The following is a 25,874-nucleotide window of genomic DNA, read 5'->3' as shown; positions in this document are numbered from 1 at the left end:
GTATTCAACAAACCCTTTAAATTGTAATAAATAATTTAAATCACCGAACTTGAGTTAAATTCATATATTCCCCCGTAATAACTCATCCGATAAATAAATTAAATCATTAATATTCCAACCCACAACCTTTCTATATTAAATGGGGTAGAGTTTATAATTAAATCGATTCCGTGTTTCTAACGGAACCACAGCAATTCAGGCACCTAAAAGCCTGTAATTGACTTGAAAATTGTTTTAAAATATACCGTCGTTAGTTTTTAGAGTACTTAACTTTACAGGAAGACGATGAAGGTAAGTGCTCTTAGTAAAACTATTATGATTTGGGTTTAAAACTGTGACTACCTGAATACCTGTTTTGGGTTTAAAGTCGATAAAATGTAGATCTATAGGTGAATTTTACCAGTGGGAGGCTCCTTGGCACAAGCAAAGTACAGGATGCCGGCTAGATTATGGGTACCACAACGGCGCCTATTTCTGCCGTGAAGCAGTAATGTGTAAGCATTACTGTGTTTCGGTCTGAAGGGCGCCGTAGCTAGTGAAATTACTGGGCAAATGAGACTTAACATCTTATGTCACAAGGTGACGAGCGCAGTTGTAGTGACATTCAGAATTTTTGGGGTTTTTCAAGAATCCTGAGCGGCACTGCATTGTAATGGGCGGGGCGTATCAATTACCATCAGCTGAAAGTGCTGCTCGTCTTGTCTATTTTAATTTCTTCACTTACTTGAGTAAGTTGGGACTTGTTTTTATTTTTTGCATCTTTTACTTCTCTTCATATTGTAATATAAGCTTAACCTTTTCCGAAGTGGTCTTAAATGGTAAACTGTTTAACTTTGTACATTCACGAGCATTAAAATTTTGGACCCTAATAAACTCAGCAAATTTGATTTGATTTGACGGGAATTTTTTCTGTGCATCACTTTGCATGTATCAGCCTATCTAGCTCAACATTTTCCAAAGTAGTGGCAAATGGTAAAATCTATTACTTTAGACCTTCATTAGCATAATTTCGACCTTAATAAATATAGCGGATTTGACTTGATTTAATTTGACGCGGAAATCTATAAGAATACAAGGAAGATTCGTGAATATATTTTCAAAGAGTTTATTAATGTAAAGTGAACGATTAATAATTCAAATATGTATAGCACGTAGTTCCATTGCTCATGTGATATAACTAATCATTCGACCAATAATATGCAAAATGGGTTCCATATTAAATACCTTAGCCATTCCGCTTCTACGATTATCCCTGATCGGGCGATATGGGTCAGAATCGTGAAGCAAAACTAAATATAGGACACGTAGAGTATGCAATTACTGTACGGGTTTTCCTTCTATGTAGAAAATTTTCTTATTGCGCGTTGCTTTGCGGGTTTTTTCCTAACAGCTTTCGGAATGCAAATTTCATTTTACTTTTTCTGTATTTCCTACAATCAAGTGTTCAGCATTATGTTGGCTTCAAATTTATGGCTCTTTATTTCTTGTTATTTTTTTCTATATTTCAAGAGCACAGTCGTCCCAATGGTAACGTTCGTAATATTATTTTCTATATTTTGCATATAACGGCAGGGGCGTGCATATCATATAGGCAATTAGGCAGTGCCTACCTCGTTATGAATCAAAACAAATATAGCACTAGTGTTAAAGTAAGCTTAGTTTAATTTGGTGCCGTTATTTTACTACCAAACTTCTATTGAACACTCACTCATAAAATTTTTCCTTACGCTAGATACAAAACATCTACTGTAAGCAATCTTTGCTTATTCCAAAGCTCAACTACGACTTGTGAGATCCACAGTGCCTACCTTGCTAAAAAACCAATGCACGCCCCTGCCTAACGGGATCATTATTACTGTACCTGCGTTTGACCGTACAATACTATTACGAAGTAAATTTCCCTTCCTAATTGCAGTCCGTTAGACGTCTCGAGCTGAATTTAGTCAAACCAGCATAACATATCCGAACATGATACAACAGTAAATGATTGTTTTTTGATTTTCTTGCTACTTCTTCTTATAAGCCTTTACGAAGTAGCAGTAGATTCAATAAGATTTTTTTTTACATTCATAAGTGTCATTTCCGTGACATACATGAATAAAGTGATTTTAATTTGATTTATTTTGATTGGTACCCGAGTACCTGAGTTGTCAACAACAGCAGTTCGCGTCAACATTGCGATATATTTTAACTCTCGTTAACGTTCTGAAATTTTTAACATGAAAAGCATTTTTCTCTTTTTACATCTTGCTTTGAAATAACTGCTACAGTCGTAAGCTTATTATTATTTCTTACAATTCTTAATGCGAATTTAATTTCATTTGAAATTTATGAAGTCTCTACAGTAACGCTATTCTCTTCAACTTTATAATTCAAGGAACATAATAATGTTATAAGAAAAAGCAACGGGACCAATAAGTGATAAGCCTTGTTCATATAATGCAGTGCCACTCAGGACTTTTGATTGAACCCAAAAATTCTGAGCAGCGTCGCATTTTTGCTTGTTATTTTGAGACAGGATGTTGGCTCATTAGCCCAGTGATTTCACTAACTACGTCGCCCTTAAGTCTGAAGTCCAAACACACGATAGAACACACGACTTTAGCTAGCTATTGTACCAAACTATCATGAATGATCTATGAACGTCTTGCTTGTTTGCAACGCTCCAGATATTGAGTATACACACATAAGCTGATTCTTCTGCAACAATGGTATCAAAAATGACAGCAATACGAATTAATTATGTCAAAGTGAAATGATTGCCATTTATTTTATTTTTGAGATGTATTATTTTTATTGAAAGAATTGCAAAATTTCGCAGTTAAATATAATAAAATACACATCATATGATAGACAACGCCAGTCGATGTTCTGTTCATAATAAAAAAAGGATTGTGTGGCTTAATGATACCACGGTAAAAGTAAAACTTTATTTTCACATTATAGATATTTAACTAAAAATTGATTGTTTTTTGGACTTGTCCTCGTTGATCAGTTTTTTGGACTCGCTGTGTCGTTGTTTACCAAAAGCAAATAAAAGTTTCACTTTAATAAATAACAACATTTACATTAAACACTGACAAAAACAAACAAAATAGCGTGGAGCACTGGCACAAATGAGTAATGGTCTATACACTACACGGTCAGCTGCTGCGAACTATAGGCGCCGCCCGACCGTCACGCGACATGCGACACACAGACGAAAAAGTTTGAGACGATTTAATAAAAGTTTCACTTTAAAAAAAGACTCTTGCGGATGGAATTTCCCATCAAATTTCAAGTCTCTACGCCGAATGGAAGAGATATCGTGATGAGTCAATATATAGGTGGAAATCTCATATATAATATGTTTTTTTTATGAAAATAAGGGACGAGCCGAGCAGGATTTTCAGCTGATGGTAATTGAGACGCCCTGCCCATTACAATCCAATGCCTATCAGGATTCTTGAAAGACCCAAACATTCTGAGCGGCACCACAACTGCGCTCATCACCCTGAGACGTAAGATGTTAAGTCTCATTTGCTCAGTGATTTCAATAGTTACGGCGCTCTTCAGACCCAAACACAGTAATGCTTACACATTACTGCTTCAAGGCAGAAATAGGCGCCGTTGTGGTATCCATAATCTAGCCGGCATCCTGTGCAAAGGAGCCTCCCACTGGTGCACCTCCATATAGATAGATATGGATGAAAAGTGCAAATCAACTGCCAAAATCTCTTGAAAGTGATACATGGCTAGTTATTTTGAAGGTTTTATAATTTTGGAAATATCGGATTTACCATTGGCAACTTTTCGACTTGAACAGATAAATTTGGGGCCCTATAAAGTTATTTAACAATAACACGTCATAACAATGCACATTTGTTTAATAGTAGTCACAAAAACTTGAATGAATGATTTATGTAGCATTCCGTTCAGAGCGGCAAGAATCAGTTTAGAATAATTTTGTAAGGAAAAGTTACCCTGAAAGAGTTCGAGATCTGAATATGAAATTGGTTAAGTAATTTGAATTTTATTGATTGAACAGTGATAACATTTCTACGATACTTTCAAATTCGAGGAATGATCGACCCCGGATCATTCCTTCTATTTTCATTTGTTTATAATAAAAAAGCAATTGTGTGGTTTTATGAAACCACGATCCGAGTGAAACTTTTTTTCACAAAATAACATAGTTAATATAAGCATAGAAAAAAAAACAAATTTATATATTATGTTTTACATTTTCATAAAATAAATAAACCTTTATCTATTAGTGTGTGGGGTTCGAACCTACTCTTCCACCCGAACGCAATTGCATCCAATATGAGAACTATAGGTGCCGCCCGACCGTCACGCGACATGCAACACACAGACGAAAAAGTTTGAGACGATGTAATTAATGTTTCACTTTAAATATAGATATAATAAAATCATAAACATACCGGGTTTGTGCCTTAAACTTATTTTTAAAAACAGATAATTATTTTATTAATTACTAGCTGACCCAGCAAACGTTGTATTGCCGATATTAAAATCGCGATAAAAAAGTAACTGTTGATCGTAGATGGGTGAAAATTGAAGCTGTGTGTATTTTTTAATGCTAACTCACAATCAAACAAATTTAAAAAAAATGTCAAACAAATTAAAAAAAAAAATTGACGTGGAACCACCCTTAACATTTAGGTGGATGAAAAATAGATGTTGTCCGATTCTCAGACCTACCCAATATGCACTCAAAATTTCATGAGAATCGGTCAAGCCGAAGGAGTTTGACTAGAAATACCGCGACATGAGAATTTTATATATATTTTATTATATAAACTAGGCCAGTTATTTGAATTTTAGTCTGTTTATTTGTGCATGCTTTCAAAGTAAAATACAAATAAACTTTATTTGATGTGGTTTAAACTAATCGTTTTTGAATCGTAACTATAAATATTTCTTTAAAATTACTGAATTAACCATATTAGGTTCGTAAAAAGTTGAGCACTCGAGAAGAACATATAAGAAACTCAACGGCCACTCTTTTCAATCAAATAGAGTATCGTACAACGGCTGTTATATACAATATAACAAATTAGTGTGTAAGGTGCTGAATCCAATATTTGAGTGTTGTTTAAATAATATACTTCAACAGTTTCATAAAAAGTGCTAAAGAATTAACTGTCTAAATATAAATTATCATATATTGGATTTTTTTATGAAAATCAAGGACGAGACGAGTAAGCAGATGGTAATCAATACGCCCTGCCCATTACAATACAGTGCCGTTCAGGATTGTTGAAAAACCCAAAAATTTTGAGCGGCACTACAACTGCGCTCACCTTGAGATGTTAAGATAGAACATAAGATGTTAAGTCTAATTGGCCCAGTAATTTCACTAGCTACGGCACCCTTCAGAACGAAACAGAGTAATGATTACACATTACTGCTTCACGGCAGAAATAGGCGCCGTTGTGGTACCTATAATCTAGCCGGCATCCGGTGCATACATACTGGTTCGATAAATCAACCTTTAGAGCTGGAATTGTTTGTTTAAGAATGCTTCGTGAACATGATGGTTATGATTAAGGTCATAATTAGTAATTGGATCCAACAAATACAATGATTTATTAACTACTAGCTGACCCGGCAAACGTTGTTTTGCCATATAAATTGTATTGATCTTTTACTTGCTAGTTGATAAGAGATGGCGCTAGTTGTATTCATTAGTAACAATCACACTTCTTTTATATTTTGTATAATTCACACTATAGTTTTATAAATTATAGCCTATTTGTTATTCTGGTGTGTAAGCTATATTATTGTAAAGTTTCATCAAAATCTATTCAGTAGATTTTGCGTTAAAGAAGTTCAAACATACATCCAGACATACAAACTTTCACATTTATAATATTAGTAGGATAACAGGTCGACCTGGCACCACAAGAAGCAACCCTTTCACGTTTCAATTTTAAAATTAAAATGTCTATGAAGTGTGATAAGAAGTGATGTGACGAACGACATATTTACCTGTTAGTAAGTGATACATCGTACCTATTACAACACAGTGTCCCTCAGCATTCTGAACACACTTTACAATACTATACTACAGTTTCAGGGAGATGAAAACTATAATAAGTGGCTATGGAATGATTTAATAAGGTTAACACAACGGCCCAAGTTGACTAAAGGGTTGCAATTGTATACAATTAAAATTATAATATTGATTACTTTTTTTATAAGCGCTACGAACGTCATCAACTGACTTATACATCCCAATTAATAATAACATTTATTTAACTACTTCCTGTGTTAGTAATGTTATTTAATATAATTATCACTATAATTAGAAATAACTATAAGCATATAATATTCAGATCTTTAGTTAACTTGATTCGTGTTAGTTAGTTGGCAACAAATCTCGGCATGGGGCGGTGCAACTAAGATAAGCCTCTTAGAATTAGAAAGAGGTCAAAGATCACTTCTCAAGGTCATGTACTTCAAACCTTTAAGATTTCCAACTGATTCACTCTATTTGACTTGTAATCTTTTGACAATTAGGAAACTTTATGTTCTTAACATCATTTCAGCCGTCCACAGGTCACTTCCGCTAGATCACGCCAAATTGATCAGTAGAAGAAATGATAAAGTAGCAGATACCATTACTGTTCGCACCACTTTTGCTGAACGACAGTTTAGCTGTCAATCAGTGTTCTTATATAATAAAATAAATCGTGTCCTAAATATATATCCTATGACATTACATCTTTGCAGAAAAGCTTTAAATAATTGGCTAACTTGTCTTGCTTATGATGAAGTGGAAAATCTTCTGATCAGACTGATAAACACACGCATTGTATAGATGGACCCAATCAAAGGTCCAATTCAAACCTACATCCACACACTCATTCACTCACACACACACACACACAATTAATTGTAAATTGTAAGATTTGGTTTTTAATCATTTCTGTTTATTTCTATATTGTTTACTAAATAAAATGTATCTGCTAAGGAAGTTGCGAGATATTCCAAATACAAGTGTCCTAAGACAACTTACTGGGAAGTCTCAACCACTAAAAAATGTATATGTAATCTTTGAAATAAACGAAATTTATTTATTTATTATTTACTACAGCAGTGCCAACTAACAGTTGGTGGCATCATCACGGTAGGCGGTCGTGCCCTATATAAGCCAGAGCGCTAAGTACGAGTGGCCATTTTTCTCTTTGTGGTTTCTTTCGAACCCACAACTATGCTGAGTTGGGGGCCCATTGGAGTCATTAGATCATAATTAGAATAGTATAACTTTAAGAACTATTATCTGAATGTATAATGACGTCAATAATCATATTTTCTATCTTTCTTTCTATCTTGCGTTACTTATTGTGAATTGTAAGGGGACACTATGCCCGTCTCTATAATTGTCAGTGATTATTATAATTATTCTAAGTGGAAAATTTAAAATACACATAACAGTTTTATTATGTGCGTTTAAATTACCAACCCCTTCTACATATAATTGTATTACGTATTAATAACTTGCACTGATAAAGCACAAACCGTTTTTATTTTATTTTTAAGTGATGAGGTGAGAGGATCACCTAAGGAATTATACGGCCAAGATCCAGGACAATATATTGGGTTTTAAGTTTAATTTTGCCCTTTATGTATCTTTAGGACTTAGGTTACAAATAGCCCTCCCTCTTCTGCAACCTAGCGAAACTCTCTAAGAAAAAAGCTATTTATATTAATTAAGCTATAAATCATGTAAAAAACTGAGATAGCCGAAAACCATTACGCTTTAAGCAACTGTTCGCTTTCAAACTTAGCCGGATTATACTTCGTCGCCATATTGTAATTACTAACTCAAACTTATGTCGAATCTCCCTGCATGTTTCATGCTAAGCTAAATTTCAAATTTTACTTAGACAGTCCCGCGACTTTACATTCTCTTTGCTCTTCTGCAGCACTAACGTGGTGTTAATATACATAAATATTTATTGGGGAATTTGTTCAAAAATTAAGTACCGTACTCTCCTTAACTATCGTTAGTTCTTGTGAAAGCCAGTCAAATTATGTATACGTAATTCATTATTCATGCCAATATTCGTATGCCAGTATTCAAACTGTCGTCCAATCGAACGTGGAGCCTTATTACCAAAATCGAAATACGATTTTTCGGTTGACGGACCGTACATTTTCCTATTACGAAAGTGTTTCGGATCCGAAGATCGATACGAAGTTCGCGATTAGACATTTTGTCTTTCGTTTACCTTATTCCCAAATTCACTTGACATTTACTTTTTCATTGTTTGAGATTAATAAGGTTGTAAATATAATTTAAATTTTTATGGTTATGTCTATGGTTCCGAAACGAAATTCGTCCGCACTATTCGGATCCGAAGTACTTTGGTAATAGGATGTAATTTGAATTTCGTCGTTCTTTCGTTTCGGACGAAACTTCGGCTTTTGATTTTGGTAATAGACCTCCTGAACTACTACTGTAGTGAAGAAGTAAGCCAAGAATGACGTGATTCAACTATTATTATTTCTTTTATGGAAAAGGAGGACAAACGAGCGTACGGTCACCTAGTTTTAAGTGATCACCGCCGCCCAAATTTTCTTGCAACACCAAAGGAATCACAGGAGCGGCCTTTAAAGAAGGTGTGCGCGCCTCTCTTGAAGCAACCATGTCGTATCGTCCCAGAAACACCGCACAAGGAAGCTCATTGCACAGCTTTGTAGTACGTGGAAGAAAGCTCCTTGAAAACCGCACTGTGGAGGACCGCCACACATCCAGATGGTGGGGATGATATACTAACTTGTGGCGTGTCGTACGAAGGTGGAATTCGGCGGCAGGAATCAGGTAAAACAGCTCTTCGGATCATTCGCCATGATAAATGCGGTAGAAGACACACAATGAAGTGACCGACGTCTCTACGGAACGCCAAGTGATACAGCCGTTCACAGAGCACTCGGTCTATATTAGCTATTATATTATTATTATTATTATTATATTAGCTCTATATACACGATCATTTTTGGCACGAATAAAAAATTTCTCTAACTGAGATATATTTCAGTAGCGTTAAGTGACTACTATTTATAGCATTTTATAACTTGGAATTTATCAGTGTTTGAAACATAATTAAACGAAAATTAAATTTTTTATATTTATTTTTTTAACCATATCCAAGTCCCAATCATTATTCAGAGAGAAAAGTCTTTTCAAGTATTACATTACGTAAAACAACACGACCTGAAAATATCGAATTTATTTGAGAAACGTATAATGTTATCTTAACCATCATCTCGTATTATTTTTATCCTGATATTATAATAATGTATACCAAGTTTTACCCATGACTTTGTTGAAATTGCGTAGCATTGTAAAATCATTTGTAGTTTAAGAATCATTTGTAATTTATTGTTCCATAAAAGAATTTCCACTTAAATGGAACTTACATGCTATTTTATAAAAAGTGGGTAACAAAATTGCATCTTAAAGCGTACAGTAAATATAATAGGCTAATTAGGTAAGTACATATAGCTTATATAAAGGGTAGTTTTAAAACACCATCGCATCAAAATCATACCGACCCGGGCCGGTCGAAGTCAACAGTCGACGCGAGCCACGGTTGAGTCACAACTCACCTCGCAAGATTACGTAGATTTATCGATAACGAGTTACTAGATGTGACAACTGAAAATATTATTTCTATTTAATGGGTTAACAACAAATTTCAAGACATTTCTATTTGTGTTTCAGTTTTATTGCTAAAATAGGCCTTTAGGAGTTTTTTAAAAATGTGCATACTGTTGCACTTTTTAATATTTTTAGGAAGCTTATTATACAGTTAAACACTTTCAAAGTAGATTTCATTTAAAGTAGATTACAATATAATATGTTTTAATGAGCACCCAGTGATGTTTTTTACTGACTTACCGGTGAAAAGAAATACGCAAAATATTGAGTTGTGGTTTGGTTTTGTACAAAACCGGTGGGAGGCTTCCTTGCACCGGATGACGGCTAGTTGCCAAAGAAGCTTTTTTCTACTGTTAATCAGTAATATGCAAGAATTATTGTGTATTGAAGGGCGCCGCACGTAATGAAAATAGATTATGGGTAGGTAAGACAACGGTGCCTATGGTGCCGTGAAGCAGTAATGTGTAAGCATTACTGTGTTTCGGTCTAAAGAGCGCTGTAGCTAGTGAAATTACTGAGCAAATGAGACTTAAAATCTTATGTCTCAAGGTCACGAGCGCAGTTATAGTGCTGCTCAGAATTTTTGGTATAATTCAAGAATCCTGAGTGGTACTGCATTGTAATTGGCAGGGCGTATCAATTACCATCTACTGAACTTCTAAACTCGTCCCTTATTGTCACAAAAACTGGGCTAAAGAGACCTAACATCTTATGTCTTATGACGAGTGCAGTTGCATTATAATGGGCAGGACGTATTATTTACCATCAGGTATGTCTTGCTCGTTCACTTTTTTGCATACAGATATATTGTAGAGTTAATTTTGATGTGGTTTGGCTATGTTGAATAGAAATGAAATAGTTGGTTGCAGCGGATTAACATTGAATAAATATAAGAAAAGGTATTTGAGAGTGTACATTTGGTGATTCAGATTCAAATTCAAATATTTTTATTCAAAATCACTTATTGAACGTTGAAGACCATCTATTCAAAATAGACTGCCTTAGACCTGAGAAGAATGGGTGCAAGAAACTCAGCGGGCTTTTTTTAATATAAAAATATGGATTACAATGTGATATCGTACAATAAACATTTATATTTAAAGAGCCTGAGGGTGTTCGCATCATTCCCAATCTGTGGTGTCATTAAGAAAATCGTTTATGCTATAGTAACCTTTCCCACACAAACGTTTTGTAACAATTCTTTTCGATCCGATCTGGAATGTGTTAAGAATTAGCCTCTGAGAAACACGTGCCTTTAATGTATATCCAACATACAATTATATTATAGTTATTCATTCTGATCTGTTACAAAATCCTTTAAAGCACCAGTAATCTGACAGGTACTCGTAAGCTGCCATATTGTACAAAACAGCTCGTGAAATATACGTCCCGGTAATGTAGAATCCGATTTCCAATACGAAGAATCGTGTTGCTACCGTTTCGAATAGTGTAGTTATGTAAATTCGTTTAAGGCTTACTACGGCAGTGTAAAGCTTTATGCGCTATTGAACGAACTGTGATAACTGAATATTTTCCACATGTGAACTAGCCTTAAGCCATTTTATGACGTGGATATTTTGAATGATATATGTTGCTTAATTTTAAACTCTTTATTAAAATCCATCATTTATTTGCATTCCTCAATGCATATACATGGTCATTTAAGTAAGTAGTTTCATTATCAATATCAATTTTTAAATTTTTTGTTTTATCCGTGTTTTAATGAGAAACAGCTACAATAACATTAGAATACAAAGGTAAATTTCGCCACTATATATAAGTCTATAATAGGTCGAATTTGGTGGTCGACATTGGGTGATCCGGAAAGCAGAAGATCCCGGTTCGAATCCAGATGTCCTATTAGTTTTTATTTGTTCATGTTTTGTACATTCTTAAAAATCCGAGCAAGGCTCGGTCGTCCAGGTTTTAATTATTGATACGGATACTTATATCCGACGTTATAAATAGCACGAATAGTCTTTTCTGCAGCACACAGGTGGTATTAATATCGGTAATAGAACTCACCATTAAATATATGCACGTATATGCTAGCTGGTACAGCATTATTTGGTACGCAGGTGTAGTTCCCTGCGTGGGTCACACTCGCTGCCGGGATGAGGAGATCAGACAAGCGCTGGTCGGGGTCAGTGGTCACATTTATGCCGCGTTCTACATCGTAGTTTATCATCCGGCTGTTGTGATACCTGAGGAAGAAAGGGGTCAATGTAATGGTAACTAAGTTTAATAATAGATTGGAGCATTATGGTGTTCGCTTCAATGTTATTAAATCAATGTATTTTTTTTATGATAATAAGGGACGAGACGAGCAGAATGTTCAGCTGATTGTAATTTATGCGCCCTCCCCATTACAATGCAGTACTACTCAGGATTCTTGAAAAAGCCAAGAATTCTGAGCGGCACTATAATTGCGCTCGTCACCTTGAGATGTTAGGTCTCATTTGCCCCGTAATTTCACTAGCTGTGTACGGAACGCAGTAATGTTTACACTTTACTGCTTCACAGCAGAAATAGGCGCCGTTGTGGAACCAATAGTCTAGCCGGCATCTGTGCAAAGGAGCTTCCCACTGGTTTTGTTGGATGCGATTACTAATTATGACAGTAACCACAACCATTATGTTCACGAAGGATCCTTACGCAAACAATAAAAAGCTTCAAAGGTTGATACAGTTTATTTTTTATTACTCTAATGAAATAATTCATTTGTAAGACGCTTCTTAACTATCAACATGATTCATATAATGGATGCAGCACCTTACAAGCTAATCCTTTGTAAGTATGTTACAGGCTCGGCTACGTAACGGTGTTTCAGGTTTAATTAGTCAGTGCAAACTCAACCAGATTAAATAATACACAACTTTTATTATATATTGTAAATGTCATAATTTTAACATAAAACAAAAAAAATTTCAAATTATGAAAGAAGCTTTGAATAAAACACTGAGAAAGTCAAATTTCTACAATTGGATAGAAAAAACTAAAATATCATTGGAAATTTTTGAAATAACTGTCACAAAATACTGTCATTGACAATCTAATTTACACCTTAAACTAAAGCAGCTAAAGTGCAGCTTAATCAAAGCCCCCGTGACAATTTTGTTCATTTTGTAGTCACATCGCGGTGGGCACTCGTGCTTGAAATGTCGACATGGAAATTTAATTTTAACAGCGTTTTAAATGAATATAAAAATTTTTGGAGCGTAGGGTTACGCGTCAGAAGATATATGATTTAATGTTTTATATATATACTATATATGTATATATTATGTATAATATTCTGGTGTTTTCCACCTAGAATTATTGATGTTATTGTGTAGGTGGTACAGTTTTTTTTATGGAATATGAGGACAAACCTTTTCCATAAAAACAACAAGGTCACCTGTTGTTAAGTGATCACCGCCGCCCACAATCTCTTGCAACACCAGAGGAATCACAGGAGCGTTGCCGGCCTTGTGGAAGAAGGTACAGGAAGGTGTACGCGCTTTTTTTGAAGGTACCCATGTCGTATCGTCCCGGAAACACCGCACAAGGAAGTTCATTCCACAGCTTTGTAGTACGTGGAAGAAAGCTCCTTGTAAACCGCACTGTGGAGGACCGCAACACATCCAGACTGTGGTGATGATATCCTAGCTTGTGGCGTGTCGTGCGAAGGTGGAATTCAGTGTTCCGAAGAGCTGTTTAACCTGATTAGGTTAAACAGCTCTTCGGAACACTCCCCGTGATAAATGCGGTAGAAGACACACAATGAAGCGACGTCTCTACGCAATGCCAAGTGATCCAACTGGTCACGGAGCACTGGGTCCCCGACAATTCGAACTGCTTTGCGTTTCACGCGGTCAAATGGATCGAGCAGATACTGGGGTGCGCCAGAGCTGAGATGACAGCAATACTCCATGTGTGGCCGGACCTGCGCTTTGTACTACGCTAGAATGTGGGCCGGCTTGAAGTATTGCCGTGCTCTATTAACGACGGCCAATTTCTTTGAAGCCAATTTGGCTTTGCCTTCCAGATGGCCACGAAATTGGCAATCGCTCGAGATTTCGAGACCCATTATTCCCATACTAGACGAGGCTTTAAGGGAAGTGTTGTCGAAGAGCGGTGATACGACAATTGGGGCTTTTTTAGTGGTAAACGCGCAAACTTGAGTCTTCTGGGGGTTAAATTGGACAAGGTTCAAGTTACCCCATTCCGCGACCTTCTCAAGAGAGGACTCGATAGAAGACACAAGTTTCTCCCGGCACTGGTCGACGATTTCCCGAGAGAGACCTGCATGGCCCGTGTATACGGCATCACCAGTGCTGTCGTCTGTTGAACAACGAATGTTGGAGGACCAACATATCATTGATATGCAGATGAAACAGCGTAGAAGATAGCACGCAGCCTTGGGGTATTCCAGCATTCACGGGCTTCGGGTTCGAGCAATGTCATTCGATAACGATCTGTATGCTGCGCCCAGTGAGGAAGCTGGAGGTCCACTTGCACAAGCTCTCGGGAAGCCCAAATGATGGAAGTTTTGAGAGAAGCGCCTTGTGCCATACACGATCAAAGGCCTTCGCTATATCCAGGATAACTGCCAGGCCTTCCCCCTTGCTTTCAATAGCCGCAGCCCATCTTTGTGTTAGGTATACCAGAAGATCACCTGCCCACCGACCATGGCGAAAGCCGTATTGTCGGTCGTTGATCAACTGGTGACCCTCTAGGTATACCAAGAGCTGACGGCTAATTATGCTCTCCATGATTTTGGAGAATAGGGAGGTAATAGCAATAGGCCTGTAGTTTGCCGGATCCGAACAGTCTCCTTTTTTTTGGATCGGATGGACAAGGGCTGACTTCCATGAGTCAGGGACTACGCCTTTGGAATAAAAGTGCCGGAACAAACGCGTTATTAACTCAGGGGCACACGTTCTAAGCACGATTGGAGAAATGCCATGCGGCCCGCTCGACTTCCTGACGTCTAACGAAAACAGAGCTCGCCTAACAGTTTTCTGTCTGAACTGTACTTGTGAACGGTGTTTTTCCGTTGCCGTCAAGAGTCGAGTTAGAGGCGAAAAGAGCGCACAGGAGATCAGCTTTCTCTTTTGCCGTATGGGCCAGGGTGTAATTCCTCATGTGCAACGACGGCTGGCTGAAGTTAGCAAGAGCAGCTTTCGACAACGACCAGAACTTGCGTGTTCAGGTCGGGTAACTCGAATGCTGCTCGCCGATTTTGACGACGTGTTTTGACTTTGCACGGGCGATTTGCCGCTTAAAAAATTTGGACGCACGGTTGTATTTCCTCTTAAGAACTATGCAGTTCAGATCCTTTGTGCCCAGCGCCGCAACCCAAGTTCGATACGCCTGTTGTTTTAGTCAGATGCTGCTTTACTGATGCATCGAACCAGGGCTGTGATCAACCACCGATCGGCTACTGCAACGGCGCAGGCACTAGGATCATCCGAAGGGAAACAAACCCTGCCCCAAGGGTAGGATGCAAAAAAAGAACGCATCCTATCCCAATCTGCTGACTTGACTAGTGGGCGTCGGATAGGCACTACACTCCTGACCAGGTAATGGTTGGACGTTCCGAGAGGGGCGTCGGCAAAGACCTGGTAACCATCGGGATGTGTAGTATGCAGAAGATCTAATAAGGACGGCATGTGGCTATTCACATCCGGGAGCTGCGACTCAACCAATTGGGACAGACCATACGCCAATGCAAAATTATGCACAGATCGCCCTGCGTAGTCTGTGGTACGTGATCCAAGCCATTCGGCATTGTGCCCGTTGAAATCACCCAAGACTATGATTTCAGCGGAGGGGATCTGTGCAATCACGTCGTCAATTGCCGCTTGAACGCAGCCCATGAGATGATCGGTTTCTGCGTTACCAGTATCGGACCTGTAGACACACGCATAGATGCGGACGCAGTCCTCTAAATCTACGCGGAGTTAGAGAGTGGACAGGTCTCTACCCTCAAAATTGCCGAGACGGTGACAGCAGATATATAACGTATATAACGTACAGACATACCTCGGCATGAGGCAAAAAATTATGCTCAATTTTGTACCCGGGGTACGTTAAAAAAAAAAAGGCCGGCTTCGCCGTCTCAAGATGGTCGTGGACGGCGTTTAAGTTGGAGTGAATTCCCCTTATATTGCAAAAGTCCACGTTGAGTGTGGAGCGGGGTGCCGTGGTGTTACTGCCTCGTTTGTCCTTGGTCATGCGCGCTTCTGTGCCCTCCCCAGAGGGGAGGGATTCTTCGATTCTGGTAGAGCCGGTACCCTCCTGGGGTACTATCTCTTTAAGGACCGCTTTCATAATCTTTGCTGGGGAAGGAGGGGGGGATAGCCACCGGTCCTCGACACTAACCCATGCGAAACATAGCGGCACTAGGCCGCTACTTCACGCCGGTATTCTGTGCGAGTGTGGTAATTAACCCGGACGAGTCTGGCCCGATTGTGCTGACTTCATAAGACGGCAGCGTGACTCTCCCACTTCTAAATAGCCCTTAGTCGCCTCTTACGACACCCATGGGCCTGGGACTCACCCATTATTTTTAGGTAAAGATGGTAATTGATACGCACTGCCCACTACATGCAGTGCCAAGCAGGATTCTTGGCAAACCCAAGAACTCTGAGTGGCACTACAATTGTGCTCGTCACCTTAAAATTAGATGTTAAGTTAAGACTTGCTAAAAGTTGCAGAATTCATGTGACAATGCTCTTTGGACCCTTAAACCATAGACTATAGAAGCGTAAAGATGACCTGTCAGCCCGATAATGGGTGACTTATTGTGTTTAAAATTTATAATACTAAGGAGTTAATTCAAACAAAGCTGACTGTTTACGATTTGTCATTAAAATCGGTTAGTATTATAGTGTATAGAATCCCTTTCCTTTTCTATCTTGCTGCATCTCCGTTAAGGATGTTCTTAAGTCTATGCTTTAAACGGTATTTACCTAATTAAATATTGGTCTCCGCTAAGCTCCAACTAGATACCATACTACCTAAGAACAATAGATTTTTTATAACGGCAACTTTAAATTGTAGTGTGGTTTGGCTATTTCTAAAGATGCCCCGTGCGTGGCATCTTGACACTCAATGGCATCTTTCAAATTTTGTAACATGTGTATATTACAAAATTTTAAAGTTATTTTACATTGAAATTAATAAAATACTTACTGATGATATGTGATCCCAGTGTCTTTCTTATTTCAATTATTAGCAAAGTTTAATAAAACATGTGGCTCGTCTACGTCACACATTGTTCGAGATTGGCTCGAGAACGCCCACTTAGGCGTAGTATTTGTTGCCGCACTTTGCGACCACGCCTGTGATAGCGGAGACCAATCCTTAATCTAAGATTTCAAACAAACTTGTCATTAAAATCGGTTACTATTGTAGTATATATTCCCTTTCCTTTTCTATCATGCTGTATCTAAGGTAGAGATCTTCTTAAGTCTACGCATAAGTCGATATTTGACTCTTTATAAATCTAACTTCTTAATTAGTGTCATCCGATAGTGCTCAATGTCAATGCTATATAATACTGTACTAGCTGACCCGACAGGCGCTGTCATATTAAAAAAAAAACTCTTTCGGGTGGAATGTCGTAAAATTCGTTCTTAGCTGACCTCTACTCGGCGAAAGGAATATTCCTACCAAATCTCAAGTCTCTACGCCTAATGGTTCCAGAGATATCGTGATGAGTGACTATATGCGTGGAAATCTCTTATATATATAGATGTATACATTCATAAAAAAATAAGACTCCTAACAAATAAAACACTTAATGTGATAAAATTTGAAAGGAATGGCTCACATAAAATTTCAACAACAGAATTTCCAGAACATTTCGTTTATAAAACCGATCGTCATAACAATAAAAGACGAGAATAACAATCGTGAGGTAAAATAAAATTTCCCCATGAATAAAATATCTATAATGAGAAATACTGCAAAATTCAGTTTGAATTTATCTCAGCAGAATAGGAAACTCTAGACGGAGCTTATCGAAAGCGGCTAAGTTATTAAAATTGATAACGCGACTATTTATATTAAAACAAAAATAAGTATTAAATAAGCGCACGACACGCCACAAGTTAGGATATCATCCTCACCATCTGGATGTGTGGCGTTCCTCCACAGTGCGGTTTTCAAGGAGCTTTCTTCCTCGTACTACAAAGCTGTGGAATGAGCTTCCTTGTGCGGTGTTTCCCGGACAATAGGACATGGGTACCTTTAAAAAAAGCGCGTATACCTTCTTTAAAGGCCGGCAACGCTCTTGTGATTCTTTTCATTCTTGTGATTCCATAAAAAAAGTGTCATTGCAAATAAACTTACTAGTTTTATAATAAATTACGTTTCTTGTTGTTTTTACGTTTTAATTCTACTTTTTATTTTATTTACAACGGAACGAGCTTTTGCTTTACGACAATCTTACACAATATCAAAGCACGTACCTCCTCCATGCACGAACAACGCCTCATATCTAAAATCTGCCATTTAATTTTCCATTTCCAAACAAATTACTAAAGTAAGTGTTACAGTTGAAATTTATACTATTATCACAATAATTTATCATGTTAGTTTAATTTATATTATTTTTAATATATAAATAATTTTCATATAAAAATATATCTTATAAGTTAAATACCTCATTAACTTTTCTGAAACTGGCTCTGTTTAGTTCTTTTTAATTACAAAACCATCAAAAGACAATTACTGAAAAATACTCTAATGAATCCCTAATTACTAAGAGGGTTCAGTTGGAACAAACGAACCACGTTAATTGGTATTGAGTTCTTCTTAAGTATGAGGTCTTATTTGGTTGTTTTTATTGAACTAAATAACTTTTTCAAGATTTTTTTAAGTAATAATGAAAATGGATATTTATTTAGATAGAATTAGTTAATTTTTCAAAATTAACTCCTTGATAATTCTATTTGATCTCAATTAAATATCTACTACCGCTTCGGATACAGTTGGCGCTCTGACAGAGCAAAACGGCACAAGAAATGCTACAAGTCTTTTTTTGCCCTCAATTAATGTAATTTAACAAAAGACAATAATAATCGAATCGAATAATGATTGTTATAAAATCTGTTCGTTTGCCAATAAGGTGGATTTAGACTCAATGCCACATCATCTGGATATTGTAATACGATATATACTCTTAGGCTAGGGTAACTATGGATGCGAGTTCTGACGAAAATTTGTTCTGACGAGTTCTGACGGATTCGTCAGAAGAAACAAACGCCTGGTATCCAATGACAGTGTTTACACTGGCAACGACGAACGCGTCAGAACATGCACGACGCCGTCAGAACCACTCGAGCGTTCAAACGAGTTTGATTTTTTCGAGTGATTGGGTTTCCACCATGGATAACGATAAATTGATCAGTCTCGTGTACGAGAACAGGAGTTTGTGGGATATGAGAGACAAAAATTACCACAGCAGAGATATTTCTCGGTAAAAGTGGGTGAAAGTTGCTACAGAACTCAACACTAGCAGTAGGTACAATTTTTTTATTTTGATATAGGGTTTACATTAATTATGTACATGAGCAATTAGAATTAATGTTTACATTAATTAATCTATCAAGAACATGACTTGTAGAGCTATAGATTATTACAGTAGGTTGTATTGAAACGGAATTTCACCTGCTGGACTAACAAAATAATTTTTCAAGGTTTCTCTAGTCTCATTCGCGCTTCTTCCGTAGTCATTATATCTCCGTGAAAATGGCACATTGTGTAGGGACTCAAAGTCCACCTCGGGAATATCAACGGAAGTAAGACCTTCTTTATCGATGTCAAATCATATTCATCAAATTCGTCCATCTTCGCTGGACGGCAGAAACGAACTGACTATCAGAATAACAGAAAACGCACACAGTGTAAACGCCTTTATCTGACGAGGATTTCGGACGTACTCGTCAGGACAAATTTTCGTCAGAACTCGCATCCATAGTAGCCTAGCCTTAGGGACATGAAAATGTGATTTTTTAATACCCAATTTAAATTAAGTCGATTGCGATAAATTATATATTGGGCGAGTGTAAATTGCTACTGAAATTTGAGTGATAGTTTGTGAAAAGTTAAAAAATATTTAGACTTCCTGGATAAATAATTATTAATTTTATCTTCAGAAATGTCTTTGAATGTACAAATTACACTAATATTTTAGTAAGTTATTAGTTTCTTTAGTTAATGTGATACGCCTTTACTTTGGGTCCTTGACTACAAATTATTATCAGCATAACCACAATGCTAGAATATAGTACAAACTAACTACAAAACTAACAATAAAGGTAATAAAACTCTTCAATAAATCAAATAAATGCTTAAAACTCTTCAGAGATTCGTTGCCATGGTTTCGTAAAAATGCAAAAAAATATATCTATATATATAAAAATGAATTGTTGTTCGTAAGTCTCGCTAAAAGCTCGCTCGAGAACGGCTGGACCGATTTGGCTAATTTTGGTCTTACATTAATTGTGGAAGCCCAGAGAATGTTTAAAAGGTGAATAAATATGAAAAATGCTCGAAATTGAATAAAAACAATGACTTTGTTTTTCCTTTGATGTGTCGCGTCGTTCAGAAATCAAATTGAAAGAATAGTTTCAAATGAATTACTAATTAGAATTTTAAATTTCTTAGTAACTTTCTCAGGAGCTAAAAAAAAACTTAAAATTAATTTTAGCTAACTATAGTAATTGAGGGTTAACTATCTTTGTTATGAGATATTATTGACAAATTCATAAAAAAAAACTGATTTGTTTAGTATCTATATCTAGACTTGTTTGGTAGATTTTGTTCATTTCGTGATTTTGTTACATTATCGAATGCTTGTTTTTTAATTTATACCAATATTATATATCTATTTCACACATAATTTCTTTTAGTAATAAGACTTTTTTAACTTAGCATAATTATAAATGTAATATTGTAATTACCACTGGTGAATAAATTAAATAAAAATAAAATTAGGAAAATATAATGTTATAATCTAAACAACTTAGGGTTAGACATTCCACAAGTTAGGATATCATCCCCACTATCTGGATGTGTGGCGGTCCTTTACTGTGCGCTTTTCAAGGAGCTTCCTTGTGCGGTGTTTCCGGGATACGACATACCTTAAAAAAACCGCGTACACCTTCCTTGAAGGGCGGCTAAGCTGCTGTGATTACTCTGGTGTTGCAAGAGAATGTGGGTGGCGGTGATCACTTAACACCAGGTGAACCGTACGGTCGTTTGTCCTCCTTAAAAGAAGTCAAGTAGCTTCACAAACTTTTGTTTTTATTGTTACGTCTATTCAATTCCTTAGTCTATATCTTAAGCTATTTATATTGCCAGTTAAAATTGAAAGTCTCCAGCTTTTCGATATTGGAAATTTTATTTCGTATGCACTTTTATTGCGAATTTTATTTGACATTCTCTTTGTAGGTAGAATCGAATTTGACATGTGATATTAAGGAATTTTATGCTAGCTTTCCAACGCTATGAAATTTTTCAAATAATTTATTAAAAAAATATTAAATAATGCGATTGGATTATACAAAATGTGTATAAAATTGAGACAACTTTTTAAGCTTGAATAAGCAGAGTTAAATAACTTAATTATTACTTACGTCATTATATATACAACAATTTAGCCGCAGCTAGTGAAATTACTGGGCAAATGAGACTTGACATCTTATGTCTCAAGGTAACGAGCGCAGTTGTAGTGCCGCTCAGAATTGTTGGGTTTTTTCAATAATCTTGAGCGGCGCTGCATTGTAATGGGCATTGTGTATCAATGACAATCAGCTGAACGTCCTGCTCGTCTCGTCCCTTATTTTCATAACAACACAATATTCAGTTATGAAGACCTTTTCAATATAAATATTTAAATCTAAATTCGAATCAGAACTCACAGCTACTTTCATTTATTTTTATGAAAATAAGGAATGAAACGAGCAGGACGTTCAGCTGATGGTAATTGATACGCCCTGCCCATTACAAAACCCCAAAACTTCTGACCGAAACAACAATTGCGCACGCCACCTGAAGACATAATTACATAAGTCTCATTTGCCCAGTAATTTTACAAGCTACGACCCTTCAGACCGAAACACAATAATGCTTACACAATGATACGTCTATGTAAGTGATGCACTAACATATATTAAAATGTTTATTTATTTTATCATATCCCATACATAGAGTTAGTTAGTTACAATATTCTTTTATGTTACAAAACGACCTATACAATCTCAAAATAAATCATATTTTTGTTTAGTAGGTATCGCACCATGTTGAATTTTTCGGAAACCGTAATATAATTTAAGGGATACCTGTTTTTGGCAATATTATTGTAAAATATTGTAAGTTACTAGCTGACCCAGCAAACGTTGTATTGCCGATATTAAAAACGCGATACAAAAGTAACTGTTGATCGTGGATGGGTGAAAATTTGAAGTTGTATGTATTTTTTAATGCTGACTCATAATCAAACAAATTTAAAAAAATGTCAAAAATATTAAAAAAAATCGTGTGGACCACCCTTAACATTTAGGGGGATGAAAATAGTAGATATAATATAACAGATATTGTCCGATTCTCAGACCAAACCAATATGCACTCAAAATTTCATGAGAATCGGTCAAGCCGTTTCGGAGGAGTTCAATGTTTAACACCACACGAGAATTTTATATATTAGATTTATCTTATCTATATGCTGTTGCTTATATATTATACTGCCCGTCCGTTATAGAATATGGCAGCGTGCCGTATCTCATAATTCCCTATAAGCCGTAATGATTAGATAGACTTTATATTCACTTACTTATATAAATGTACCTGTACAAAATGTAAATTGCTAAATTAGTCACGGGATTAAGCATCAAAGACTACACAGCTTACATTACAAACTATCTCGTTAGTTTTATGATCATTTTGGAAACAATTTCCTACAAAGTGCACTCAGGAGAACGATATCAAGACATGTTTGGTATAAACTTGACTTAAATTGTATTACACGGTAATTTATAGTACGGTTTTAAGTGTTTCAAGTATCGTGTACATAACGTATGTCTTTGGGTAAAACTGTCATGGGTATACATAAAAATAATTTCCTTCTCAAGAAGGAAACTTAGGAGATTTATCCAATTGATTTGAGTTTTCTTTAGTGTTAATTCCAACAAATTTGTCTTTCAGTTTCGACAGAGACTGCATTTCAGTCTCGTGCCAGATTTTGGCGAGGCAATACGTCCTGAGAATGCCTCATGTAGAGGCGAAAGACGTGTTAAATTGTTTAAAGACAAATATTGGCGGAATTAACACTAAAGGAAACTCAAATCATTTGGATAATTATGGATTTCCGCAAAGTAACACCTACTTCAATAAATTTTCTTAGGAGATTTAGTTTACATTGAGAGCTGTAAATTATTATTAATTCAGATATTATATATTGAGGCTCTTAATTATTATAATAATTAATAGATATGGCATTTTTAGGGTTCCTTAGCCAAATTCCAAAAAAACGGAACCGTTATAATGAACAAACTTCTTGCATATCATGCATTATTTAACTATAATATTTGTGTTTGGCTGGTTCTGATAACATTGAAATGGAGTGGTTTATTTTCATTTGTTTTCTTTCTGTCTGAATTAATGAACCTTGTGAAGAAGTGGTAAGCATAAAATTTTATTACAAAAATCTTGCTCATCATCACCAGTAGCCGGAAGACGTCCGCGTCCACTGCTGGACTAAGGCATCCCTCAAAGATCTTCACGACGATCGGTCCTGCGCTGCTCTATTCCAACGTATTCCGGCGACCAACACTACGTCTGCCGGTATGTGGTCACCATTCGAGGACTTTTCTGCACGTCTGGCCATCTGTCCGTCAAACTCTATACACTGTCCACTGCCACTTCAGTTTCGCAATCATTTCGGCTATCTCGGTGACTTTTTTTCTCCTACGAATCTTCTGGTTTGCAACACAGCCCGTGAAAAAAAACTAGTATTGTATATAGATCTAATGCAATGTCAATAAGACTTATCTTATTGTGCTTACACAAGCTGATTTAGGTGTTTTTAATCCGGGCATTGTGACCTCTAGGTTCACCAGTGGGAGGCTCCTTTGCACTGGATGCCTGCTGCTGCCTGATCCTTTGCAACGGCGCCAATTTCTGTATTACTGTGTTTCGGTCTGAAGGGCGCCGTAGCTAGTGAAATTACTGGGCAAATGAGACTTAACATCTTATGTCTCAAGGTAACGAGCGCAGTTGTAGTGCCGGTCACAATTTTAAGGGTTTTTTAAGAATCCTGAGCGGCACTGCAATGTAATTAATGGGCACGACGTATCAATTACCATAAGCTGAATGTCCTGCTCGTCTCGTCCCTTATTTCCATAAAAAAACCTCGCTATGGTTACCCTGTTATGGATAACATGGACTCCATTTATGAAATAGTGGATCAAGATCGGTATATCGGTAGATACGATATAGTTGACGAAGTGGGAATTGACCACAAAACATTTCTAAGCCATTTGAAAACCGCGAGGTTTGTACATAAGAAAACTCAGATTGGGTGTGCTACAAACTCGCCTAAAGAAACCTAAGTAACCGTGTATTCAATTTCAGATGATGTATTAGTAAAGTCAACATAAAGAGGAATGCCAAAACCATGTCTTGTCGCGTTTTTTTGACCAGAAGTACCAAAATTTCAACAACAACGGAATCATGTCAGTACTTACAAGATGGCAAAAAATCATCGAACAAAATGAATTGCTCTGGAAAAAATAGTGGCTTGATTGAAGTAAGGTACCATTGTTGCGTTCATTAGGTACTATAAATGTAACTGAGCATACTTCAGTACTATTGACATTTCCATTGAGAATTGCAACTAGGTAGGAAATATCAGCAACTTCTTTTCGTCGTTGCAAGTGCGATCATATAATTCATATGGGAGTTGTAATTTGAAACATGATTCTGCTCTCCTACCGTGAAATATAATATTGTAACGGGGTTCAAATATGCGAAGCGTTTTCATGTATTTATTTATTTATAAGATTTGCTAACAGGCTTACATCGTAGTTCCGACCAGAATTCACATTTATATTATAAATAGAGATGCAGACCCAATTCACAGCAAACACAGCTTACGTTAAAACAATATCGCTCGGCATGGATACGGATTAAATATTAAGGCGACACTAAATGCCAGCGACCTTGAGTTCACGGCTGCCGCCATCTATGTAACAAAAGCCAATATTTTCAAAATTCTTGCGTGGAAAACAGTTTATATGCTTACGATCCTCGTTATTCACTACTAATCTGAATAAATGAACCTACACAATAACGTACAAGCTATAAGAATAACTTTTCTGAGAGAAGTAACAAAAAAAGCGTCACGCCATACCAAAAAACTTGTTTAACTTCAAAGAAAAGTGGTAGTTCAAAAAGGCTCGGCAGTGTTAACTATAACCAACAGCAAGCATTAGCAACCTACAAATAAGACTTAAGGATATGTGTAACAGGATTAAATAGTGTTCATAGCTCGAAATGCTATACTTTCACCACAAAACTTGTCTAAAAGCACCATGTTTGCGTGTTTTCTGCTTACTCTTCGCCTTAGTAAAAATATGGAAGACTAATATTACAACTAAAAATTACTTTTCAATTTAGTTAAAGAATCAGAAAAAATATCTATACAAGTAGCGAGACAGTTGCTGTGTCCGCGACACATCCTGAAGAGCAAGCCGTTTTAACCCAAATTGGTCCTGGTATTCACTGTATAGTTATATAATTACTTAATCTATAATTAGGTCTGGGGACAACCAAGAATATCTGTCCAAGCAATCAAGGGCAATCCATGAAGCCTCTTACAATTTTACAGAACAGGATTTGATCCGACACGTAACGATTCTCAAGAGATGAAAATTTAAAGTGTTGGAATCTCTCCGGATATGATTTAAGAGTAGACAATTTCTTTCCATGGACAGTAAGAAAAAACATGAAGCGTACTTCAAATTTTTCGATTCTGTTAATGTGAATTATATAGTGGGAATTCAATTTACTGCAACGATATTCCAAAATAGATCGGACCGGATAACGTAGGCTTTAGTGATTTGCCCCCTTATTCATAATAGTCTGCTATCTTAATGCATCGCTAATTCTCACTCTGTATTCTTCTATTGACCTAAGTCAGAATGAGAAA

General features: G+C 36.6%; 1 protein-coding gene across 1 annotated transcript in view; it reads right to left on the bottom strand.

The window, feature by feature from the left end:
• The window catches only part of LOC126973010 (uncharacterized), a 158,009-nt gene that overhangs the window by 9,229 nt on the left and 122,906 nt on the right, over window positions 1-25,874 (bottom strand). Inside the window, exon 7 of the mRNA XM_050820135.1 lies at window positions 11,699-11,877. Within this exon, the coding sequence (XP_050676092.1) occupies window positions 11,699-11,877 (179 nt within the window). The remainder of the gene's footprint in view (window positions 1-11,698; window positions 11,878-25,874) is intronic.

This window comes from Leptidea sinapis, chromosome 28, assembly GCF_905404315.1.
Source record: "Leptidea sinapis chromosome 28, ilLepSina1.1, whole genome shotgun sequence".
Classification (NCBI taxonomy): domain Eukaryota; kingdom Metazoa; phylum Arthropoda; class Insecta; order Lepidoptera; family Pieridae; genus Leptidea; species Leptidea sinapis.
The sequence above is the reverse complement of the archived record's forward strand: the minus strand, read 5'-3'. Positions and strand labels throughout refer to the sequence as shown.